The sequence below is a fragment of the Gopherus flavomarginatus genome, chromosome 10, assembly GCF_025201925.1.
Source record: "Gopherus flavomarginatus isolate rGopFla2 chromosome 10, rGopFla2.mat.asm, whole genome shotgun sequence".
Classification (NCBI taxonomy): domain Eukaryota; kingdom Metazoa; phylum Chordata; order Testudines; family Testudinidae; genus Gopherus; species Gopherus flavomarginatus.
In genome coordinates this window covers 32,374,784-32,396,559 of record NC_066626.1, presented here as the reverse complement: position 1 = coordinate 32,396,559, position 21,776 = coordinate 32,374,784, and the positions used below count along the sequence as shown (strand labels likewise).

At 39.5% G+C, this 21,776-nt stretch overlaps 1 protein-coding gene across 4 annotated transcripts in view; it reads right to left on the bottom strand.

Moving 5' to 3' along the window:
- Positions 1 to 21,776, bottom strand: part of CALCRL (calcitonin receptor like receptor) — a 101,223-nt gene that overhangs the window by 20,816 nt on the left and 58,631 nt on the right. For all 4 annotated transcript variants that reach the window (XM_050916424.1, XM_050916421.1, XM_050916425.1 and 1 more), the window contains 6 exons: positions 21,539 to 21,651; positions 18,062 to 18,153; positions 9,562 to 9,688; positions 5,969 to 6,122; positions 3,470 to 3,530; positions 3,296 to 3,362 (listed from right to left, as the gene is read on the bottom strand). In XM_050916424.1, the coding sequence (XP_050772381.1) occupies positions 3,296 to 3,362; positions 3,470 to 3,530; positions 5,969 to 6,122; positions 9,562 to 9,688; positions 18,062 to 18,153; positions 21,539 to 21,651 (614 nt within the window). The remainder of the gene's footprint in view (positions 1 to 3,295; positions 3,363 to 3,469; positions 3,531 to 5,968; positions 6,123 to 9,561; positions 9,689 to 18,061; positions 18,154 to 21,538; positions 21,652 to 21,776) is intronic.

Genomic DNA, 21,776 nt, shown 5'->3' with positions numbered 1-21,776 from the left:
AATGGTTCTTCAGGCAAACATTTGCAACTCACTGGGCAACTAGTGACACCTCCAGTCAAGACATACAAATTATAGCTGCTCCTTTCTTAGGCCTAGATTTGATCACAATTACATAATAACATGGCTTCTAAAAGCATTCTTGTTAACTTTATGGAGGGGGGGACTTTCAAAGCCACCTAAGGGAGTTAGGAACCCATTTCCCATTGACTCCTCCTCTGAAAATCCCAGCTGGGGGTCTTTAAGATGTTGTTCCTACAAGGAGAAAAAACACTTTCCCGTAGTTATCTTGTTTATAGTTCAATATTGTTGCTTACAGTTGTACTAAAGCAGGTCATGCTTAGTTAAGTGTGAAAATTGGCTTGGCAGTCCAACAGCTTCAGCCATGAAGGTTCTGGGTATACAGCCAAAGCACATGCATTTAGTCTTCCATCTTTATCCCTGACTTGTCTTTTTTTAATCAGTATATAACATCTAACTACTATCAGGATGAGAAAGTACATTAACCCATTCAAAAAGGATCTCTTTCATTTTGCACATGTCATGGGCAAGATTTACAACCCTGTTCAGTCTTCATCATCTCTGCATCCATATTTTTTTTCCTGCCTCAGTGCCCAGAAAACATATACTGAGAATAAGAACCACATTTTCAACCTACTTTTCATTAAACATTCATGCAGGAATATTAAAGTTGTATAAATATTTAAATAAATAAAAACAGCTGGACATATTGATTTACAAGCCTCACACACATTTTGCACCTGATATTGCTGTCATTGAAATCAAAGAGCATATTTATTGTTGACTTTAATGGGAACAACACTGGGCAGTTTGGGCCTGACCCAAAGCCCATTGAAATCAATGGGATTCTTGCCATTGCTTTCAATAAGCTTTAGATCAGGTATTTTGTGCCTGTGTATCTTTTATATTGATTGGTTGGAGGTGCGGGGGAGGGAAGAAGATATGCAATTTGGCAAATGAGGCCAGACCCTGTAAGGTGTGCTAGTTTTCATGAAATTCAGAGCTCAAATGTGTAAACTAAGGCACATACAAATGACATCTCAGCCTTAGCACTAACAGCATAGTTACGTATGTGACATCTCTGTGTTTGGACAGTTTTGGCTTTAAGAAATAGTAGTATATTAGTATAAAAGAGAGTAACATGCATTCTCTGGATGCAATCCTGGCCCTATTGAAATCAATGGCAAAACTCTTACTGATGTTAATTGAGCTGGGATTTCACCCTCTGTATATGTTGGGGAGAGGAAAGGTTAGATGGATTTAGAACTGGTTTTCAGACTAGAGGAAATACCAAATCCCAAGTACTTTCCTGCCACAACATCTACAGGTACGGACGACCTGATTGTCGGGGTAGAGGGAGGCAGGATACAGGGAATCTCTGCAGGGGTCCATGCCCCACTGGTCACGGATCACAGTTCCAAAGGAACACATTGTGCTTCATTATGGAGAGGGTTTGGAGTGTGAGGGATTCTCAACTACATTAATTCACTAGCTAATCACCCTGTAAAGGGGGCATGAGTACCACAGCATCTATGTACCCAATTGGCCCCCTCAGTAAACTTTCTCAACAGCTAAGATAAGACGCTGAGCAATGGGTTCAGGATTCTGCCCTAGGAGGGTGTGGAGGGGGGAGAAGAAATCCTATTTTCTTATTTTAGTTGGCAGAAAACTGAGATTAAATGTAGGCAATGTCTAGAGGGCTTGATATAATTTCCATTGACTTTAGTGAGTATTGAATCAGGTCCACTGTTGGAGCCGGCCCATGGTTAAAGTGGGACCAAACTTTCCATTCCAAGGGATAATTTTCAGTTGGTTATAATATTTTCAATATTTTTTCTTTCCTGGCTGAAATCTGTCAGATTCATTCTTAATTTAGGAGAGAATATTTTCTGGAATGTTGGAGTCAAAAAGGTTCAGTCATTTTCATGGAGAAAGTGACAAATTGCATTTTCCCCAGTATAATTTTTTTTTTGCACCAGTCAGTGAGAGTTGGGTCCATAATGCTGGATATTGAGTTTATTTTCTGCAGTAATTTCATGAAAGTAATTGTGCTGTCATATATTTGTGACACTGAAGTGGGAATTTAAAGTGGTTATAATATGAGAACAAATGGCTTCAAAGCAGGCATCAAAAGAAGAGAGACTTTGAGGGTCTAGAATCTCCCTCCACTTTGCATAAATATATTTGATGATTATCAAAAAAAGAATAAATAAATCAGTAAAACAATGCATGAAAAGTAAATGGATTTAGAGGGTGGGATTTTCTGACATGCTCAGTGCCAGCCTAGTGGAATCAATTGCAAAACTCCCCTAGACTTCAGCGGGAGCAGACTTACGAAAAGCACTCAGTGTTGGCCTATTTAAATATGCCAGCTTTTTGTTTGTCTTTTCTGTATGAAAGTATCTACATTACAAAATTTGAATGAAAGTTGAACAAAGGCCCAGGCCAAACCAGCTAACAACAAAGCGAATAAACTGATCATGATAAGCATTAAAGGTTCAGTCGCTGATGCACTTCATTAACATTATGAGGTATCACCAACAGGCTGGAGATAGCCAGTGGCCCACACATTATGTCGCCTGTACAAAGATGACAAGCAAATAGAAACAATTTCAGCCTCAGCAGCAACTTTGAACTATTTACCAAAATATTGTTCAATTTATTAATTTTTAACAAAACCGCCTTGTGCGAATTGGAAAGTGATATGAAAAATTAAAGTCGATGTGTTTTTACATGCTAATTTTGCTGAGGTCAGCCAGTCCAAGTTTTCTGATTATCTTATACTAAAGGGAATTATTTTAATGTGTAAAGTCATTGACATGTTCAGGTTAATTTATAAAATGATACTACCAAGGGATAACAGTTTAGCAGAGCTTTTATATGTATTTTTTTTTAGTTATTAATTGCCAAGATAAAATCATAGAATAGAATCATAGAACATCAGGGTCAGAAGGGACCTCAGGAGGTCACTTGTCCAACCCCTGCTCAAAGCAGGACCAATCCCTAACTAAATCATCCATTTTTTTCGCCCCAGCTTGAAAACTCTGTAGCTGAGGGCTGTAACATACTCTATCCTGTTGATTGCACACAGAAGGGGACCTGTAATATACATTCACTGATGTTTTGCACTTAAACCATTAGTGAATCTGTCCTCCAGTCTTCACAGTCACACTATTTTTGTGGTGAGAGATATTGACCCTACCAATTCTATAAAAAAGGCTAAGAACAATCAGGAAATGGACAAGAAAAAACAAATGATCATATGAAAAATACCTACCACTAAAGCAGCACAAATAGGCCCATGGATAATGTACAGCAGATGAGTTTCAGAACTGATCCAGCAGCTGTGGAGAAAATGGAAAGAATAACCATTTGGGCTTTTTATTAATTTCCATCTCTCTTTGAAAGAAAATGTTATATTTTTAGAAACAAAAGCTGAGATTTTACTTACTTGTCATTGAAATACATAATTCTTGCTACAGCGTGTATGCAGGCAGGGATCAGTGGGAATCCTGAGAACAGAAAATTTATGAATCAGCCTAATTCAAAGATTAATTCTGACTTTATCAAAAAAGGAATTGTTAAAATGGCAATCAGTAAGTTTTAAACATAATGAACAAATACACGCAATAAACCTGATTTTATCCTGCATGCCTACGGTGACCGGATAGCAAGTGTAAAAAATCGGGACAGTGGTGGGGGGTAATAGGTGCACAGATATACGTGATTTCAGGTATTTTTTGATTTGAATGAAATTTTTCCAGAGTAAAGCCTGATGCAGCAAGCATCTGTGTTGAAAAATCTAATCCTGAGTAATAGTCCAGCAAGTAAGGCTCCAATCCAGCAAAACATTTAAGCAAGTGAGTTGATCCATTGACTTTGTAAAATGAAGCACATGCTTAAAGCTCTGCTGGATGAGGGCCCTGAGTAGGAAGACAGACTGAAAATTTAAAATCAGACCAGCTAAGTTACTGTAACAACATTGTTCATCTATTTTCACTCTCACACTTGAAAATTAATGCTCATTTTTAGGCATGTTTCCTTCTATTAGTGCAATTCTGTGCAGATTGCTAGACAAGCCCCCTCTAATTCACTGTTGTTTTTGTACATACAGCAGTATGAAAAGGCATGCAATTTTAATGGCTATGTTTTGCTTGTTTTCTGTGTGTTTTGTTGATTTCTAGTACATGGAAAATAACTAGGAAAGCAATATTTGCATCAGCCTTGGGAGTCTTATATTTTTTCACTTCAATCATGCTATGTGTTGCAAAACCATATAGCATTATACAGCAAACATCTTCTGATCTGATCCACTGCCAGTCCTGTCATATGGAAATGTAGTCCAGCATGTTGTATTATTAGGAAATTTGTACTTGTCTATATAAATAAATCTTATGTCAAATCGTAAACAAAAATGCATTTTAAAAAAGTATAACTCCAACCGTACTGACATTTTCCAGACTGAAAGCTATATTAATGCTTAATGGGATATGAATAAAAGTTCAAAGTCTCAACAGGGTTAATTAAAATGACTCTAGAATCATTTTTAGTGATCTGTAGTATATGTACCTGAGTATATAAAAATAAAACTACCAGAAAAGAGGTTTAAAATACTTTATTGAATCCCTAATTACCTATATTTTGAACAGTGATTTTCGGTGCCCAATCTGAGACAACATAAAAGGGCCTGATTTTCAGAAACTGCTGAGCACCTGTGTTCTCAAAATCAGGTCTCTTGAATGTGTCTCAAGATGAGCAACCAAAAGCTGAAGCACACAAAATCACTAGTCAATTCAGAAAATTTTGGCCTAAAAGCTTTGTGCAAATACAGCCCGAAGCCTGAATCCTGACTTTTGTGAAAGCGCTATCCCACACTGCCTTAATCTGTCATGTTCAGTTTGTGGTCTTTGATATTGTTCTTTACATAAGCTCTTTACCTACATTAATTCTCTGTTTGCTTTGTGAACAATACAGGTCAAGCGGAACCTCTGGAAAAATAAATGCTTGGCCTTCCCCAATTCAGTTTTGACCCTCCTTCACCCTAAGCATGGCGAGACGTCTCTGAAAACAAACATTCATTCCTGTATAAACATCTTCAAGATGAGAAACAATGAATAATTACTTCTTATTGTCTCTTCATAATAAGAGGCGCTTTTCTTTATGCAAAGGAGGAGTCACTTCCTGACTTCTCCAGTACATAATCTGTCTTTCAGCAAAAACAAAAGTGTGTGCAAAAAGTTTTGCTAAAACAGTAAGGACATATTGAATTTCAGAGAAACAAAATTGATCTGATACATGTGCTGAAGTACTCGCATATACAGTATTCAGGACCGGTGCAAGGAAGTTTCGCACCCTAGGCAAAATTTCCACCTTGCGCCACCCCCAACCCAGGTAACTCCACCCCCCGCATGGCAGCTAACCCAGCCCCCCACCTGGGGAGCCCGCCACCCCTGCCCCGCGCGGCAGCTAACCCTGCCTGGGGAGCCCCCCTCTCTGCAGCAGCTAACCCCACCTGGGGAGCCCACCCCAGCTCACCTTGGCTCTGCCTCCTCCGCTGAGCATGCCAGGGCCGCTCTAATTCTCCTCCCCTTCCAGGCTTGCGGCGCAGATTGGAGGAGACTTAGAAGGCTGTGTGCTCAACGGAGGAGGCAGAGTGGAGGTGATCTGGGGTGAGGGGTGGTTCCCCTGTGCGCCCCCCCGGTTACTGCGGGTGGCCCTCCCCTGCACCAGCTCACCTCCACTCCACCTCCTCACCTGAGCGGTCTTTTAGGTTCCCCCAACAACTAGGTGCCCTAGGCGGCTGCCTGGTTTGCCTAAATGGTTGCACCGGCCCTGACAGTATTAGTTTCATAGATTTAAATTAAAAATGATGGTTTCCCCCAGCCAAAAATAAAATCTTGAGGAAACAGTTTTTTTGTTTTTAAATAGAACAACTTATGGAATTACATACCCCAGCCGAGAAGATAATACCACATCAAGTGTTGTTTCTCTGCAAAGACAGCCACCACAATGAGAGTATGCAGATAAATGCCTTCACAGAGCATCCAGAAGTAATGGCAACCAATTAAATACAAGTAAATGAACTGATATACCTTGCAACTAACCTGTGAAAAAAACAAAGAATACAGCTTGAATAATTAGCTTGAAATGGTTCCAGAGAGATTCAATGGCAAGAGGGGAGCGTTACTTATTTCGTCACTCTGCTTTTCTGTAAATTTTGCTTTGATATTCATAAGGCAGTACTCAAATTGTGACATCCGGATGACTCCACAAAGGAGACTGTGGTTTTATTAACTGACTTGTTTTGAGGGATGGAGACTGAAGGCATCCAGCACCATGGAGAACATGATGGGCATAGGGAAATTTTTTTAAATGATGAGGTTTTCTCCTCAGAGGATCCTCATGTTGCCAACACTGATGTAAATTCATCAATGCAGATAAATAAAGATTCCTCAAAGCTTTGTCAAAAGTATCTGATGGTAAGTGATATCTTTGGGAAGAAGATATTTTGTTTAGGCCACATCATCCTCTCAGTTACACCAGCAACTCCAGTGGAAACAGTGCATGCAATGAAAGGAGGAGATTCACCTCCTTAATAGATCTTAGGATGTTTAGACTTTTGCCCCAGTCATCTCTACAAAACTTAATCCCATATTCCAGAACTGAACCAAGAGTCTAACAGGGTCTAATTTTCCTCTCACATAGTTACACTGGTCTACTTCAACTAAGATACACAAATGTGAATGCTATTAAAATCAGGCCCATGCACATTTTCCTGCTGTCATCTTACAAAGCCAAGTTCCCCAACACGAGTCTGAATCTGGATCATTTCACTAATAACATCGAAGTTGCACCAGTGCAAGCGTGTGACAGGAAAGCAAGTCACTACCTATGAATTTATATTTATTTAGTTCTGGAGCATAATCTTAAATTCTTTTGAAATAGTCCAAGCAAAATCCTAAATGTTTTAGAAACCAGTACCTCTTCTGTCCACTGGAAAAAAACCCATCTGAGGGTATGTCTGCACTACTAAATTAGGTCGAATTTATAGAAGCCGTTTTTTTTTAGAAATCGTTTTTATACAGTCAATTGTGCGTATCCCCACACAAAATGCTCTAAGTGCATTAAATCGGCGGACTGCATGCACAGTACCGAGGCTAGTGTCGACTTCAGGAGCACTGCACTGTGGGTAGTTATCCCACAGTTCCTGCAGTCTCCGCCACCCATTGGAATTCTGGGTTGAGATCCCAATGCCTGATGGGGCAAAAACAGTGTCGCAGGTGATTCTGGGTACATGTTGTCAGCCCCTACCCCTTTCTCTGTGAAAGCAATTGCAGACAATCGTTTCATGCCTTTTTTCCTGGGTTACCTGTGCAGATGCCATACCACAGCAAGCATGGAGACCGCTCAGCTCATCGTCACCACATATCTCCTGGGTGCTGGCAGACATGGGACTGCATTGCTACACAGCAGCAGCTCATTGCCTTTTGGCAGTAGATGGTGCGTGACGACTGGTAGCTGTCATCGTCGTACTCCTGGGTGCTCTTTTAGCCAACCTCAGTGAGGTCAGTCAGGGGCACCTGGGCAGATATGGGAGTGACTCAGCCAGGTCATTTCCATCTTCTGCCGAGCACCCAGGAGATGACGATGGCTAGTGGTTGTACTGCACCGTCTTCTGGTGAGCAGCCAGGAGATGACTATGGCTAGCAATCGTAATGCAGCATCTTCTGTCGAGCACCCAGGAGATGATGATGGCGAGGAGTCTTACTTCATGGCCTGCTGCCAGCCTAAGATGTAAAAGATAGATGAAGTGGATCAAAACAAGAAATAGACCCGATTTGTTTTGTATTCATTTGCTCCTCCCTCCGTTAAATCAACAGCTTGCTAAACCCAGGGTTTTGAGTTCAATCCTTGAGGGGGCCATTCTGTGTGACAGTTGTTTGTGTTTCTCCTTGATGCAAAGCCATCCCTTTTGTTGATTTTAATTCCCTGAAAGCCATGTCATCAGTCGCCCCTCCCTCCGTCAGAGCAACGGCAGATAATCATTTTGCGCCTGTTTTCAGCACAGATGCCATAGCACTGGGATCATGGAGCCTGCTCAGATCACAGCAGCAATTATGAGCACTGTAAACACCACGCGCCTTACCCTGGAGTATATGAAGAACCAGAACCTGCAAAAGCAAAATCAGGCAAGGTGGTGATGGCAGCATGGTGATGAGAGTGATGAGGACATAGACATGGACATAGACTTCTCATAAAGTACAGGCCGGGCAATGTGCTCCGGCAATGTGCCATCATGCTGATGAACTCTGCGTGGTCACCTGTGTTGATCAGCTTGCCACGCTGGCCAAACAGGAAATGAAATTCAGAAGTTCGCGGGCCTTTTCCTGTTTACCTGGCCAGTGCATCTGAGCTGAGAGCACTGTCCAGAGTGGTCACAATGGAGCACTCTGGGATAGCTCCCGGAGGCCAATACTGTCAGTTGCGTCCACACTACCCCAAATTCGACCTAGCAAGGCGAATTTCAGTGCTAATCCCCTTGTCGGAGGTGGAGTAAAGAAATTGATTTTAAGAGCCCTTGAAGCTGAAAAAAAGGGCTTCATCATGTGGATGGATACAGGGTTAAATTGAGGTAACACTGCTAAATTCAACCTAAAATCATAGCGTAGACCAGTCCTAAGCTTGGTTTCATGGGATTGCTCAGAATAATCATTCTCTTGATAAGCTAAGCAGGCAGCAGCACATGACAGAACTATTTTAATTTATAGTTAGCCTTAGAGTAAATACCAGAAATATCATACTATCAGAAAAAAAGGTATCTACTGTACACTAACCAGTAAATTCTCTAGTTGTTACTGCTAAGGAGTGAAATGCAAGGTTAAACAATATTGTACCCGATGATATTTAATTTAAAATATTTTTGAGTATTGAAAATGACCAGGACTTTTTATGTAAGTGTTCAAAAATGAACAAAGGCGCCACAATCTAGCCCTCGCTACATAAGCCTTGCCAGCTGCCCTGCATTCCCATGAGATAGTGAAGTGTTATTATCCAACTTGAAAGAAAGGGGGGAGGGCGGAACAAAAGCCACAAAGAAAGCAAATAACAGAGGCAGGTTTAGAACTCAAGACTTCTTGACTGCCAACCCCAGGACAAATTCAGCCCTGGAATAACTTCATTTAAATCATTCTTCCAGATCATACTGCTTTCCTGACATTGTTTTAGTACTGTGTAAGAATACAAGAGATCTATCTGCATGACACACAATACCAAACTGAAATCAGAAATGTAGTCCAATGCTATCTATTTAATAAAGATCCATGTAATTTTGAACTCCCCTGCGCTCACAAACCCTAGCTGGCCAAACTGACCAGACATCTGTTGCATTATTTAAAAAATGAATAAATTCTTACTGCAATTCAAAAATGTTAGTTTTGATAGACATGATGTCATGAACTAATGATATCTAATTTATTAATATTTTCCATCATTAAATTTCTTTCCACACAAATCAACAGTGCAGCCAAATCCACTTTCACTTACTGGATTAGTTGCAACTAATTGTTGGTTGTTGACAACTGCCGCCAGCCAAATTATTGTAACGATGGAGTTGCAAACAAAAGAGAAAAACAGATTTTTATGTAGGGTGATCCTTTGGCAACTCAAGCTCCTAGAAAAGAGAGACAAGAGCAAGTTAATACATATGAGTTCTCATCCTCATATTAACTATGCTGCCAACTCATTTTAAAATAATAAATTTAATATTGTGAAAAGTAAAGAGTTTCTTTATCCTTGATTTTATTTCTATTTGGCTGTATAATGCAAACCAAGTGCAACAAGGTTTATTATGCTTATAAGAAAAGGACTTGCTTTGGAGCAATTGGCTAAAAAATGTCTGGAAAAATATGTTTATTTACCATTGCAAGGTGATATTTTATTCCATGCCAAATTATCTTTAAAAGTACCTAGGCCTCGTGATCATTAGGCTCCCCCTCCTCCCACCCTCCAGGGACCTGTGAGTGTGTGAAAAAGGAGAGAATCACCACAATATGAATCTCCACCTCTTGCACCCTCAGTGCAGGAGATGAGCATAGTGGGAGTCCTAGTACTACAGGAGCGCAAAGACTCTGTACAGAGTGAGCACCGCTCTTGGCACTAGCCTCTGCAAAAGATGTAAAGGAAGGGTTGCGGCCTTTGGGAAAATGTCACTGGAAGTCCAGGAAGCTCTATAGTGGCCTAAAACTACATCTACACTTACAGTGGCTTGTAGAGTACATGTAGCTACATGCTGCAGTGAAAGTCTCTGGCAGCAGGGAAAGGCTCTGGCAATGGGGTGGAATTGTGGCTACATGCTGCAGTACAGCCCTATCCACCTACCCTCCTTTTATTGGGATGACCATAGTGTTAATTGACAGAGAGAAATTCTAACTGAAAAGGGAGAATCTATCATGAACAACTCCAATTACTCTTCACTGTTGTGGAGGCCAGATATCAATTCACGCCAGTGAATGCCAAGTCTGAAAGCATAAGGAAAGGGGGGAAAACCCCCGCCGTCTAGTCTTTACAAACAACATACCAAGAAAAACTAAAATCTGGACAAACATTGCTCAATATTTGAGCCAGGAAGAGTATACAGATTAATATAATAATGTTTTCATAGCAATGTATTTACAGTTTTGAGGTACAGTGACCGGCAATCTCTTGAAGACATGCGAGACGTAGGAAGAAAGGAAAAAGCAAAGTAGAAAGTCACCAGTATGGTTAGATAGGTGTATTTTATGCCTGTTCACGGCATACTGTAAAGATCTGCATTATAAAATTATGATTATGGGTTCTCAATTTTTGCTCAGGCACCAGAAGGGAGTGGGAAGCTTCCCACAGGTAAACAGAGCTGACCATAGAGGAACCCATGCCGGTTAAGGTTAATTCTACATGTGGGGTGACAGAATATAGACACTGCAAGCCCAGCGAGAATGGGTATAAATAGCAGTGTAGACAGTGAGGCACAACTTAGGCGAGTAGAACAGAGTAGAATGTCCTACATGACTGAACCCTAAGGTATATACCCTACATGTCTCTCTACAGTGCCGCCATGTGTTATGCTGCTATTTTTAGCAATGTAGTGTCTAGCTGCCAGAGCCTTTCACCACTGCAGTAGGAAAAGGCTCTAGGAGGGTAGAGGCAGTGGAGAATGGCTCTGGCACCTCCCTACTGGAGCCTGTCACTACTGCATGTTGTTACACACCACAGTGGACACAGCCTGTCTTCCACTGTGGTGTGTAGCTGCATGCTGCTGCAAGTGTAGACAAGGCTAGTCATTAAGGACCAGATTGTGGAGACCCTGTTCAAGCTGAGTACCACCTTCCTCTACATGCAGTCTCAATGAAGTCAGTGGGACACACTTGAGGAGAAAGCAGCTAATTCACATGAGGAAGGATGTTAGAATCTGGCCCCAATGATTGGCAAAGGTTAATCTTCTGGAAAAAATATAGATAGAAAAAGCACAAATCACACAGTGCAGCTAGGAATATGAATGAAGTAGGAAATTATATTCTATTTGGTCTTCTCTAGATATAATTTAGTTTTTGTCTTTTGGGTTTAATTCCTGAAGAACATGCAGGTTTGACTATGAATGTATATAGAAATGACTCCAGACTAGAACTGACAGTTATATGCAAAATGAGTCATGAACAACTCCGGGACTCTGTGTCTGCTTATTGTCAAGACCTCAATGCACAGGCAAGGAAAAACACGTACAACTTATGAGGCCATCTGTCAGGGTCAACCAACAGCTGTTCCTGTTGAATATTGAGCACACCCACCCACACCCCTGCACCCTCCCCCACCCATTCATGAAAGGAACATAGGACAAGAAACAAGAAAGCAAGACTGGTGACATTTAAAAAGGAAGAAAAGACTCTTTCAGCAATAAATAGTATTCCTTCCTAATCCTCTACTCCTCCGCACCCCTTCTCCACACTGTTTTTGTTACTGATATAATGGCCTTTAATAATTCCTTCTTATATTATGATTAAAGTGTCATTTAAGGGTCTATCACTAGGCTCACCCTCATGAAATAAAATTTGGTTTGCACTGATCTATGGCACTCCATGAAATACATTTCTCTGATGTCTGTGGATAAATACATGGTAACATTTTCAGAAGTCCCTAAATGATGTAGGACCAGATTTTTAAAGGTATTTATGCCCCTAAAGAAGCAGACAGGTGTCCCTTGCGATTATTAAAAGCATTTAAATGAGCTGGGCCTTTGACTTTAAATGGGAATTAAGTACCTAACTTCCTTAGGAGCTTTTTAAAAAAAATTCCAGTAGGAATCTGCCTTGTTAAGTGCTAAAATACCCCCTGTAAATCTGGCCCTTTGGAAGCCAAGGTTCCATTGACTTTCAATGGAATTTATGCTCAAAAATGCCTATAGCACTTTTCAAAATGGGATTTAAGCATTTTTGAAAATGTTGCCCAATATGATATATACAGGATCAGGCAGTATCTCTGAAAATAGTCTTCCTGCCTTGTAACACAAGAACAAGTGGACGTTCAGTGAAATTGAAAAGTGGCAACTTCAAAGCTGATTTTTTTTTCTTTATGCAATCCATAATATGGTCCTGGAACACTCTGCCAAAAGTTGAGCAAAAATCAAAAAGAGACTGGGCATTTATATAGATAACAAGACTATCCAAAGTTATAATAGCTAATGCTGACATTTTTTTAGGAAGGGATATAAAACCATCTGCTTTAGGATTTAAACCAATCTCTACCAGAGACTAGCATGAAACCTTCATGAGGGACAGAATATCCCATATCTGTCTACTATAAGGTTTCCTGCACCTTTCTTCTGAAGCATCTAGAGCTGGCCACTGTTGGAGATAGCATATTAGGCAAGCCAGACCACAGGTCTGATCCAGTACAATGTCTCTGTTTCTATGTCTAACTGATTTTTCCTCTTTCTTCCTCCAAACCCTTTCTCTCCCTCCCTCCCAAGCTGTCACTTGTCCCATCCTTTCTCTGCCCTCTCTTTACTTGAAATCTTTCTTAAGAGCTGGTTTAGCAGATAGTTTATATGATACACAAGCAAGATGTGGGGGGGGGGTACTTCAAAAGAATCAGTTTACACACCCTCTGATTTTCATTCACAGATCCTTTTCTAAAACTGCACCAGCTTTGTGCAGCTAGTTCACACAAGTACAGTGTGTATATGCTATCAGCTTAGAGCCATGGGAAAACCAGAAAGTTGAACCAGTACAAGTTGCTCTGGGCAGTCACAAATAGAACTTGAAACCCACAAAGAGTCTGTTCTATATTTAGAATCCAAAATATTTCAGTGGAGTCTAAAGTCAATGAAGTGAGTTATCCAAAAAAATTGTAGCTATGACATAACTTTTCATACAGAAAATACAAAACCTGAAAACCCGTTTTTTCCCATATGATATCTGCTGGACTACAGTTTATTAAAATATTTTTAGTGCTGCTTGAAAAAACACTCTTCTCCATGGAAAATTTAAACTTTTTTGTCAAAAACCTAAAACATTTTGGTTTTTGATTGAATGAAAGTTTTTGCAGAAAGTGTCTGCTTTCTCCAAAAGTTTTGATTTTTCAGCTGAAAATCAAAAAGTTTTAGGTTTTTGACAAACAAGTTTACATTTTCCATGGAGAAGAGTGTTTTCCAACCAGCACTAAAAATATTTTAATGAACTGTAGTCCAGCAGATATCATATGGGAAACAAGATTTAAAATAAAGAGAGGGCAGAGAAAGGATGGGGCAAGTTATCTATATAAATGCCCAGTCTCTTTTTAAAGTTTAAATTTTCCATGGAGAAAAGCGTTTTCCAGCCAGCATTAAAAATAGTTTAATGAACTGCAATCCAGCAGATATCATATGGGAAACAATGTTTCCACAAAAAAGCATAAATACATTGGAAACACAAAATTCCAAATATACTCCCACACAACAGTAAAAAAGCTCCATCTGTTAAAGCCATGAATTACCTTAACAAATATCAGCCAATATATAACATATCCTAGAATTAGGCTAGATCCTCAAACATTTTTGTACTACTAAAAATACTATACAGGATCTGTGCATGTATCCAGTGAGAACATCTTGTAGAGGCCTTTCCTCAGGTCCCTTTAAACTTTGCAATTTCCCTTTGTATCCCAGCATAACCACAGACTAGAAATTGTGGTTCGTGGATCTGGATTTTTTCCATGTCATTCTCTAAGGATATGGGATCTTTCTACTAAAGAAACCATTGCCTTAGAGAATCAGACAAACATAACATCCTTACAATTTACTTCAATAATAGCAATGCAAACCACCTGGTTTTGTTGTAAACGCTGATAGTGTTGTCACAAGCTGAGATGAAATTGGCTTGGATTTCTATTTTAAACAGTGAAAATCAAGCTTTAATATGACTGTAGTTTCAAATCACTTCCAAATTTGTTTCAAAACTCAATGCCCAAACATTTTTTTCACAGCTTTTGATTTTCAATCTGTTAAAACACATTATGAGTTTTAGAGCAGCAGTAAAACCCTCTCTGTGCCAAGTGAAACAACTGTTGACACTCACAGGTTCTTCATCAGTCTATTTTATTCAACAGTGAACAACTTAAAAAAAAAAGCTCCAAAACATAGTTCTTACTGAAGAATTACAAGCTACACTCACGTACATACAATTTTACTGTCTTCATGAGAAGCAGAAGGATCATGAACGCTGCGGCTTAAGGCTAAGATTTCCAACTGTCTAATGGTTTGGGTGCCCAACTTGAAACACCACGTAAGGACCTACATTTTCAGAAAATGCTGAACACCTACCTTAATAGTATCTCATTTGGGCTATCAAATGTTGATGCACCAAAAATTGATAGTGAGTGTTGAAAATCTTAGTCTAAATCTTGAAAAATTGGAGGTTCACTGTATTTATTTGGATATACCTAAAAGATGGTTTTGCATATAATTGTCAGTTGCCTACTGCCCTTATTGGCCTAACCCAGACCAAACGAAGTGACTAGAAGTCTTTGGATGAGATTTTGATCAGCCCCTATGTCTCCAATCAACTATTAGCCTACTCAGGGATAAGATAAGATAAATCAAAAATTGAAAGGATGAGAGAGAAAGAGAGATTATAACTTTTAATTAGCCTGCTGAAGGTTCATATTTATCATTAAAATAACAATTAATAGGTGTAATGTTTACTACCCTAATTAGCCCTGTTGTCTTTGATGAGATTACGCACAGTAGAAAGTCTTGCAAGGTCTTGGAACAAATTTTGAAAGAGAAAGTACTTAAGAACACAGAGGTAAACAGTAATTGGGATAAAATACAACATGGTTTTACAAAAGGTAGATTGAGCCAGACCAGTCTGATTTCCTTCATTGAGAAGATAACTGATTTTTTTAGACAAAGGAAATGCAGTAAATCTAATCTACCTGAATTTCAGTATGGCATCTGATACAGTTCCCCATGGGAAATTATTACTTACACTGGAGAAGATGGAGATTAATATGAGAATTGAAAGGTAGATAAGCAACTGGCTAACGGGGAAACTGCAACAGGTCATACTGAAAGGTGAACTGTCAGGCTGGAGGAAGGTTACTAGTAGAGTTCCTCAAGGATCAGTCTTGGGACCAATCTTATTTAACATTTTTATTAATGACCTTGGCACAAAAAGTAGGAATGTGTTGATAACATTTGTGGATGACACAAATTTGGGAGGTATTGTCCATATGGAGAAGGACCAGAATATCATACAAGAAGGTCTGATGACCTTGAAAACTGGAGTATTTGAAGGAGAATGAAATTTAATAGTGCAAAGTCGTGCATTTAGGGATTAACAACAAGAATTTTTTGCAATAAGGTGTGGACTTATCAGTTGGAAGTGACAGAAGAAGAGAAAGAAATGGTGTATTGGTTGAACACAGGATGACTATGAACCACTAATGTAATGCAACTGTGAAAAGGGCTAATGCAATCCTAGGATGCATCTGGAGAGGTACTTCCAGAAGAGACAGGGAAGTGTTAATATCATTATACGAGGCACTGGTGAGACCTCATCTGAAATATGGTGTGCAATTCTTGTCTCTCATGTTTAAAAAAGATGAATTCAAACTGGAACAGGTGCAGAGAAGAGCTACTTGGATAATCAGAGGAATAGAAAACCTACCTTTTGAGAGGAGACTCAGACAGCTTGGCTTGTTTAACCTAACCAAAAGAAGGCTGGGAAGAGATATTAATTACTCTATAAATACATCAGAGGGATAAATACCAGCGAGGGAAAGGAGTTATTTAAGTGAAGCACCATTTAAGTGGTCACAAGAACAAATAGATATAAAATGGCCATCAATAAGTTTAGACTTGAAATTAGACAGTTTTCTAACCATCAGAGGATTGAAGGGGGGAGGGATAGCTCAGGGGTTTGAGCATTGGCCTACTAAACCCAGGGTTGTGAGTTCAATCCTTGAGGGGGCCATTAAGGGAACTGGAGTAAAAATCTGGGGATTGGTCCTGCTTGGAGCAGGGGGTTGGACTAGATGACCTCCTGAGGTCCCTTCCAACCCTAATAGTCTATGATTCTGAAACAGTTTTCTAATGAGAGTAATGGGGGCAAAAACCCTAACTAGCTTCAAGACTGAGATTGATAGGTTTATGGAGGGGATGGTATGATGCAACTGTCAACAATGGTATGTAGCCAGTCTGCGACTGCTAGTAACAAATATCTCCAATAGCCAGTGATGGGACATTCGATGGGGAGCGCTCCGAGTTACTACAGAGAATTCTTTCCCAGGTATCTGGCTTCTGCATCTCACTATATTTGGGGTTAAGAAGGAATTTTCTCCTAGGTCAAATTATCAGAAACCTTGGGATTTTTTTTGCCTTCTTTTGCAGCATGGGACATGGGTAACTTTCAGGTTTAAACTAGGGCTGTCAATTAATCACAGTTAATGCCTGTGATTAACTGAACCCAAAATTAACACATTTATTTTTCAACATGTTAATTGCAAACCCCTGGGCAGGGAGGGAGGAACCTGACAGTGTCTGGTCAGGTGCAGTAACTACCAGTGGATGAGAGGAGAAGAGAAGAAGAAGAAAGAGGAAGTGGCTCCCATCCCAGCTCCAGCGGACAGGTAGTGATCCTGACCCCAACCTGCCTCCTGGGCTTGGTATGGAGGACATGGATTTATGCCAAAGTATCTTTATTATTTTGAGTATCTTGCTGTTCAGTACTCACCTTCCTTTAGCTGTAGGCCTAGGAATGTCCTCTGGTCCCTCTGAACTAGCTCATTAAATGCTTTAAGATGGAGCAGTCCCACAGTGTAACAGCTGCCAAGTAGTGTTTATTAGCTCATTACACTAAAGGGTCAGTTCAGCAGGACCAGAGGAGAATTTCCCAGGCTCATGCCTGAAGAAACCATTGGCCAGCCAGACACCATTTAAAACTTCAAGCCAATCAGGGATAGTCAGTGATGCTTCCTTACTGTAGCTCAGGATTGCAACAAAAGCTGGGATGGGTGACAGAGTATTTGGTCACCTGATAGTAAACAAAAAATTCACCTGGCCAATTATTACTGATACATGTGTCATCCATAATTTGGTGTATATATTCCTATAATTGATGCTAAGAAGAAAAAGAAGAGATGAGAATGCAGAGAATGGAGTATAAAACCAGAGATAGGACAGTTACTCTAGATAATTCAAAAGAATGTCATCCTTAATTATGTTATTAATTATTCACCTTAATCGGGCACTAGTTCCAGAAGACAATAATCAACATGATTTATTTTTTCTCCCTGCTCATACCCTTTACCTTCTTAGGTTTCTGGGAAATAGGAGAATTTTCCTTCTTATTATGATATACCTTTGAATGCTAAGACATTCAATGATCTAAACTCATATAGTCAATTTGGATCCTCCACCCAACCCTTATTAACATTTTAGGGTATCAGGTATTTCAAATTGCCTGATTACCCAGGATTATTGTAGCCAAAGGAGTCTGCTGAAAGATACAAAAACATTTTTAAATATACTTACTTAAAATAAAAGAATATGCCAAGGGAAATCAAAAGTGACGCAATTGAAAGACCATGCCCGATGATGGCCAGATAATACAAATTCAGGGCTGTCTGCAATAAAGTAACAAAATAAAAAACACATTATGAGCAATATAAAAATACTATCAATAAAAGCACACTCCAGCAGACCCCTGTTACATGTAGAACTGTAATGGATTAAGAAAATGAAAAATATTATAGACCAATAGTGAGTCAGCTCTAGAGGCCATGTGATTAACTCTAAGAGGATCCTAAGCCACTGAAGACTCTCTCTCCATATGGTACGTAACATTAGTAGCAGTCATGTTTAATACTCATTGTATATCAGTTAATGCGTCATTTTAAAACAGACACTCCTAAGTCTTTCCTGTGCATTTACGTAGTCCTAGCTATTTATGTTACTCTGCTAGGAACATTCATGGCTAAAGGTTGATTCATCCAATAATGCTGCTCCTCTGCAAAGCAGAAATTGATGTGTTTTGGAGATGCATTTACGTAATCCTTTCATGTGGCACTCTTGTAGGAGTGAGTTTTCCTAATCATTTGAAAGACATTTCCTTCCAAACAGGACCTACATTTGCCATGTTGGAACTTCAGCTTTCAATTAGTATTCCAGGAAGAGCATGAAATAAATTATTGATAACTCAAAAATAGCTGCAATTAAACTTGTGTCTTAAATCTGTCTTCAGCAAGCTACATTAAAGAACTTCGAAAAATCAGGCAATAAAGAAAACACTGTAAAATATACACTTCTAAAGAGCAGTTTAAGGAACAGTTGGCAACATATAATGTATCTTCATTAATAATCTGAAGTAAGCAGCACATTAAACACTACCACCACTTTGAATTTACCTAATGGTTTCCAGTCAAGATCATCAATATTATAAACATCCGGTTATTGAATTTAACCTCACAAAAACACCTATAATGCAGTAAGTCTTCCTATTCTCATTTTGCATAATTGGAAATGCAGGCATAGAGGGCAAAATCCTCTCCACCTGCATACAGCCCAAATAACTGGGTTCTGTGTGAGGAATTGAGATGAGAAATCCACAAGACTGGGGCATCAGACTACAGTGCAGATTCCTGACTTCCACAGACTCAGTTTAAACCTTTGGCCTAGAATATCCACCATTGAGACAGTTGTGTAGGATGTTAAAGCTACAGGACCTATGTAAATAGATTCTGTGTGGTCTACTAACAGTCTCACTGAACAAGGCAAACTGAACAAGTCCTACATGATGAAATTTCTTTACTTTTACTCTTCTTTTTAAAGAATGTAGGAAATTCAATTCAAACCAATATTAAAATAATGTTATGGATGCAAAATGAAACACTCTGAAATTTGGAAGTGTCAAAACTAAAGTTGTCCATGCAACTTTAACTCTGGTGACAACACTGAATGATATGATGGCATGCTTTTTTCTCTCTCATTCAGTGGATAATTTTGGATGATGGAGGAGGTATAAATCTAAAAGATTTATGCCTAATTTAGTGCCAACATTGAGTGGTGTGCAGTAGTGTGGGAACGGGACTACTCATAGACTAGTAAGTATAAAAAATAAATAATGAACATCCACCACATTTACTGGGCAGCTCCTAAGCTGCCTACTGAGTGAGGCATGAAAACATTGTATACTATCATGCACATATCATTTGTGCTACCAAGTAAGCAACTGCACATTTTTTTAAAGTAGGTTTTTGTATGGTATAATAATACAAGTCAGAGTTGAGGGATGTTGGCAGAGCTATCTGACGGAAGCTTGCACGTCTCATTATTCACAGTAAAGACCCTGGATGGCTCTGGAGCAGCTTATTTGGCTAATCTTCTCTATATTTCCAGCCACATTTTAGTGAAAATGAAGTTATGACATTTGTTCCATTCACAAACTAAATTAGAAAAGTGCTTTCTCATTATTTGAGGCAAAGTTAAAGAAACATGCTCATTAGAGACTTTAGCTGTTCTTCAGTGTGAATGATTGTTCAGTACTCTGAGCTATGATAGAAATATAGATTGTTATCATCACTTGCCTTCAATATTAGTACAAGCCACTACCACTGATCCCCTCACTCTTTTGAAGACTAAATTCATTCAGAATCTGATCCACTATAGCTTTTCAAGTTCTGTTCCTTGGGCAGTTTACAATTTCATCTATGTTTCTGTTTGTTACTTGCCTTCATTTTGACTGTTAATTTAAAAAAAACAAAACTATAAGCAGCTGCATCTCTTTCAGCTGAGGGTACATTTTCCTTTATCTGTGATGCCACTAGATATCACAGCATAGCTCAAAGATAGACAATAGATGGCATTTTAATAAGCTGTTTGTTTCTATTACTGAGTATAAATATGCTGTGCTTCTGTTGTCGGATTTCTAACTGACATCTCCAAACTCCAGTGAAGTCTACAGAAATTCCATCTTTGTGACAGACACCATGCCTTGTGGCCTGATTGTTCCTCCAGATCCACACGCATAAATGAAGACTTCCATATACAGATCTGTCCTTGCCTGCATGGATGATAAAGCGTGAGTTGTTCATTCCCTGGACTCTGTAAATGGCTGTCTGTGGGAGCCGGAACAAGTGCCTTGGGCAGGGAAGGCAGTAACGTGTCCATTCAAAACCACGTGGAGAGCTTCTCCAGATTTTTAAATTTTTGAAAATTTTTGATGAAAGAAGGGAACAATTTTTTTCACTAAAACTAATGTGAACCAGCTCAGCTCAGGAGTTACTCTATCTTGGAGATACACTAATGACATCTATGCACTTGCTGGTAGGGAAATTGCTGTCATTATGACTGCACTGGATGGACCATATTGTTGGCAGATCCTTCTGAAATCTGCATCCCTCGTGGAGATCTATGGAGTTCTAGGCCTTTCTTCCACTTGTGGGTAGGACCAATTCTGAAGAAATTATGAGCAAAGATTTGAAGGGAATCTCTTCAAAGTTTTCTTCCCTCTTTGCACACATGCTTGTGCTAGCTCAAGTGGAAACAGTAGTGTAGGCAGGGTAGCGCAGACAGTGGAGGCACAGCTTAGCCATTCTAAATAAGTACCCATAGGGTTCTGGTGGGTTTGTACTTGGCATGGCTAAGCTGTGCCTACACTGCCTGTGCTAGCACAGCTACACTACTATTTATACTTGTAGTTATATACACCAATAGCTTGCAGCGTAGAGGTATCCCCAGAGTAACGTTATATACTTCAAGCTGGTCTAAAACTGGTTAAGTCCAAATCCAGCCCTTTGAGTCTGCTTAGCCTGCTTTCTTCTCTTGTTGCCTCTCTAAATTGCTGCCCCCGCTTCTAAACACATTATAAGAACACACAAGGGAATTACGTGGCTATGAAAAAAGTAGTATTTTAATGACGGTCAATTTTGCTGGTATTTGAGGTTTCATCAAGACTGTTACAAACTTTTCAAATGAGCTTCCTATCCCTGGTAACATGCATTCCTCTCCTACCTTTACTTTTTCATGTGTACGGAGATTACACTGGGTGTAGTTTGTCCATGTTCTGTTGCTTTCAGGATGTTTAAACCAGTTTCCATTTTGGTCACAAATCTTTGTAACTTTTTCTTTAGCCAGCCAAAATGGGGAAGAAAAAGCAAGCAAAAAAAATAAATAAATACAAGAAAAGAAAAGAAAAAAAAAAGTCAGTACTCAATGTCTGTTTCTCCATCTCTAGTATTTCATAGCCTAT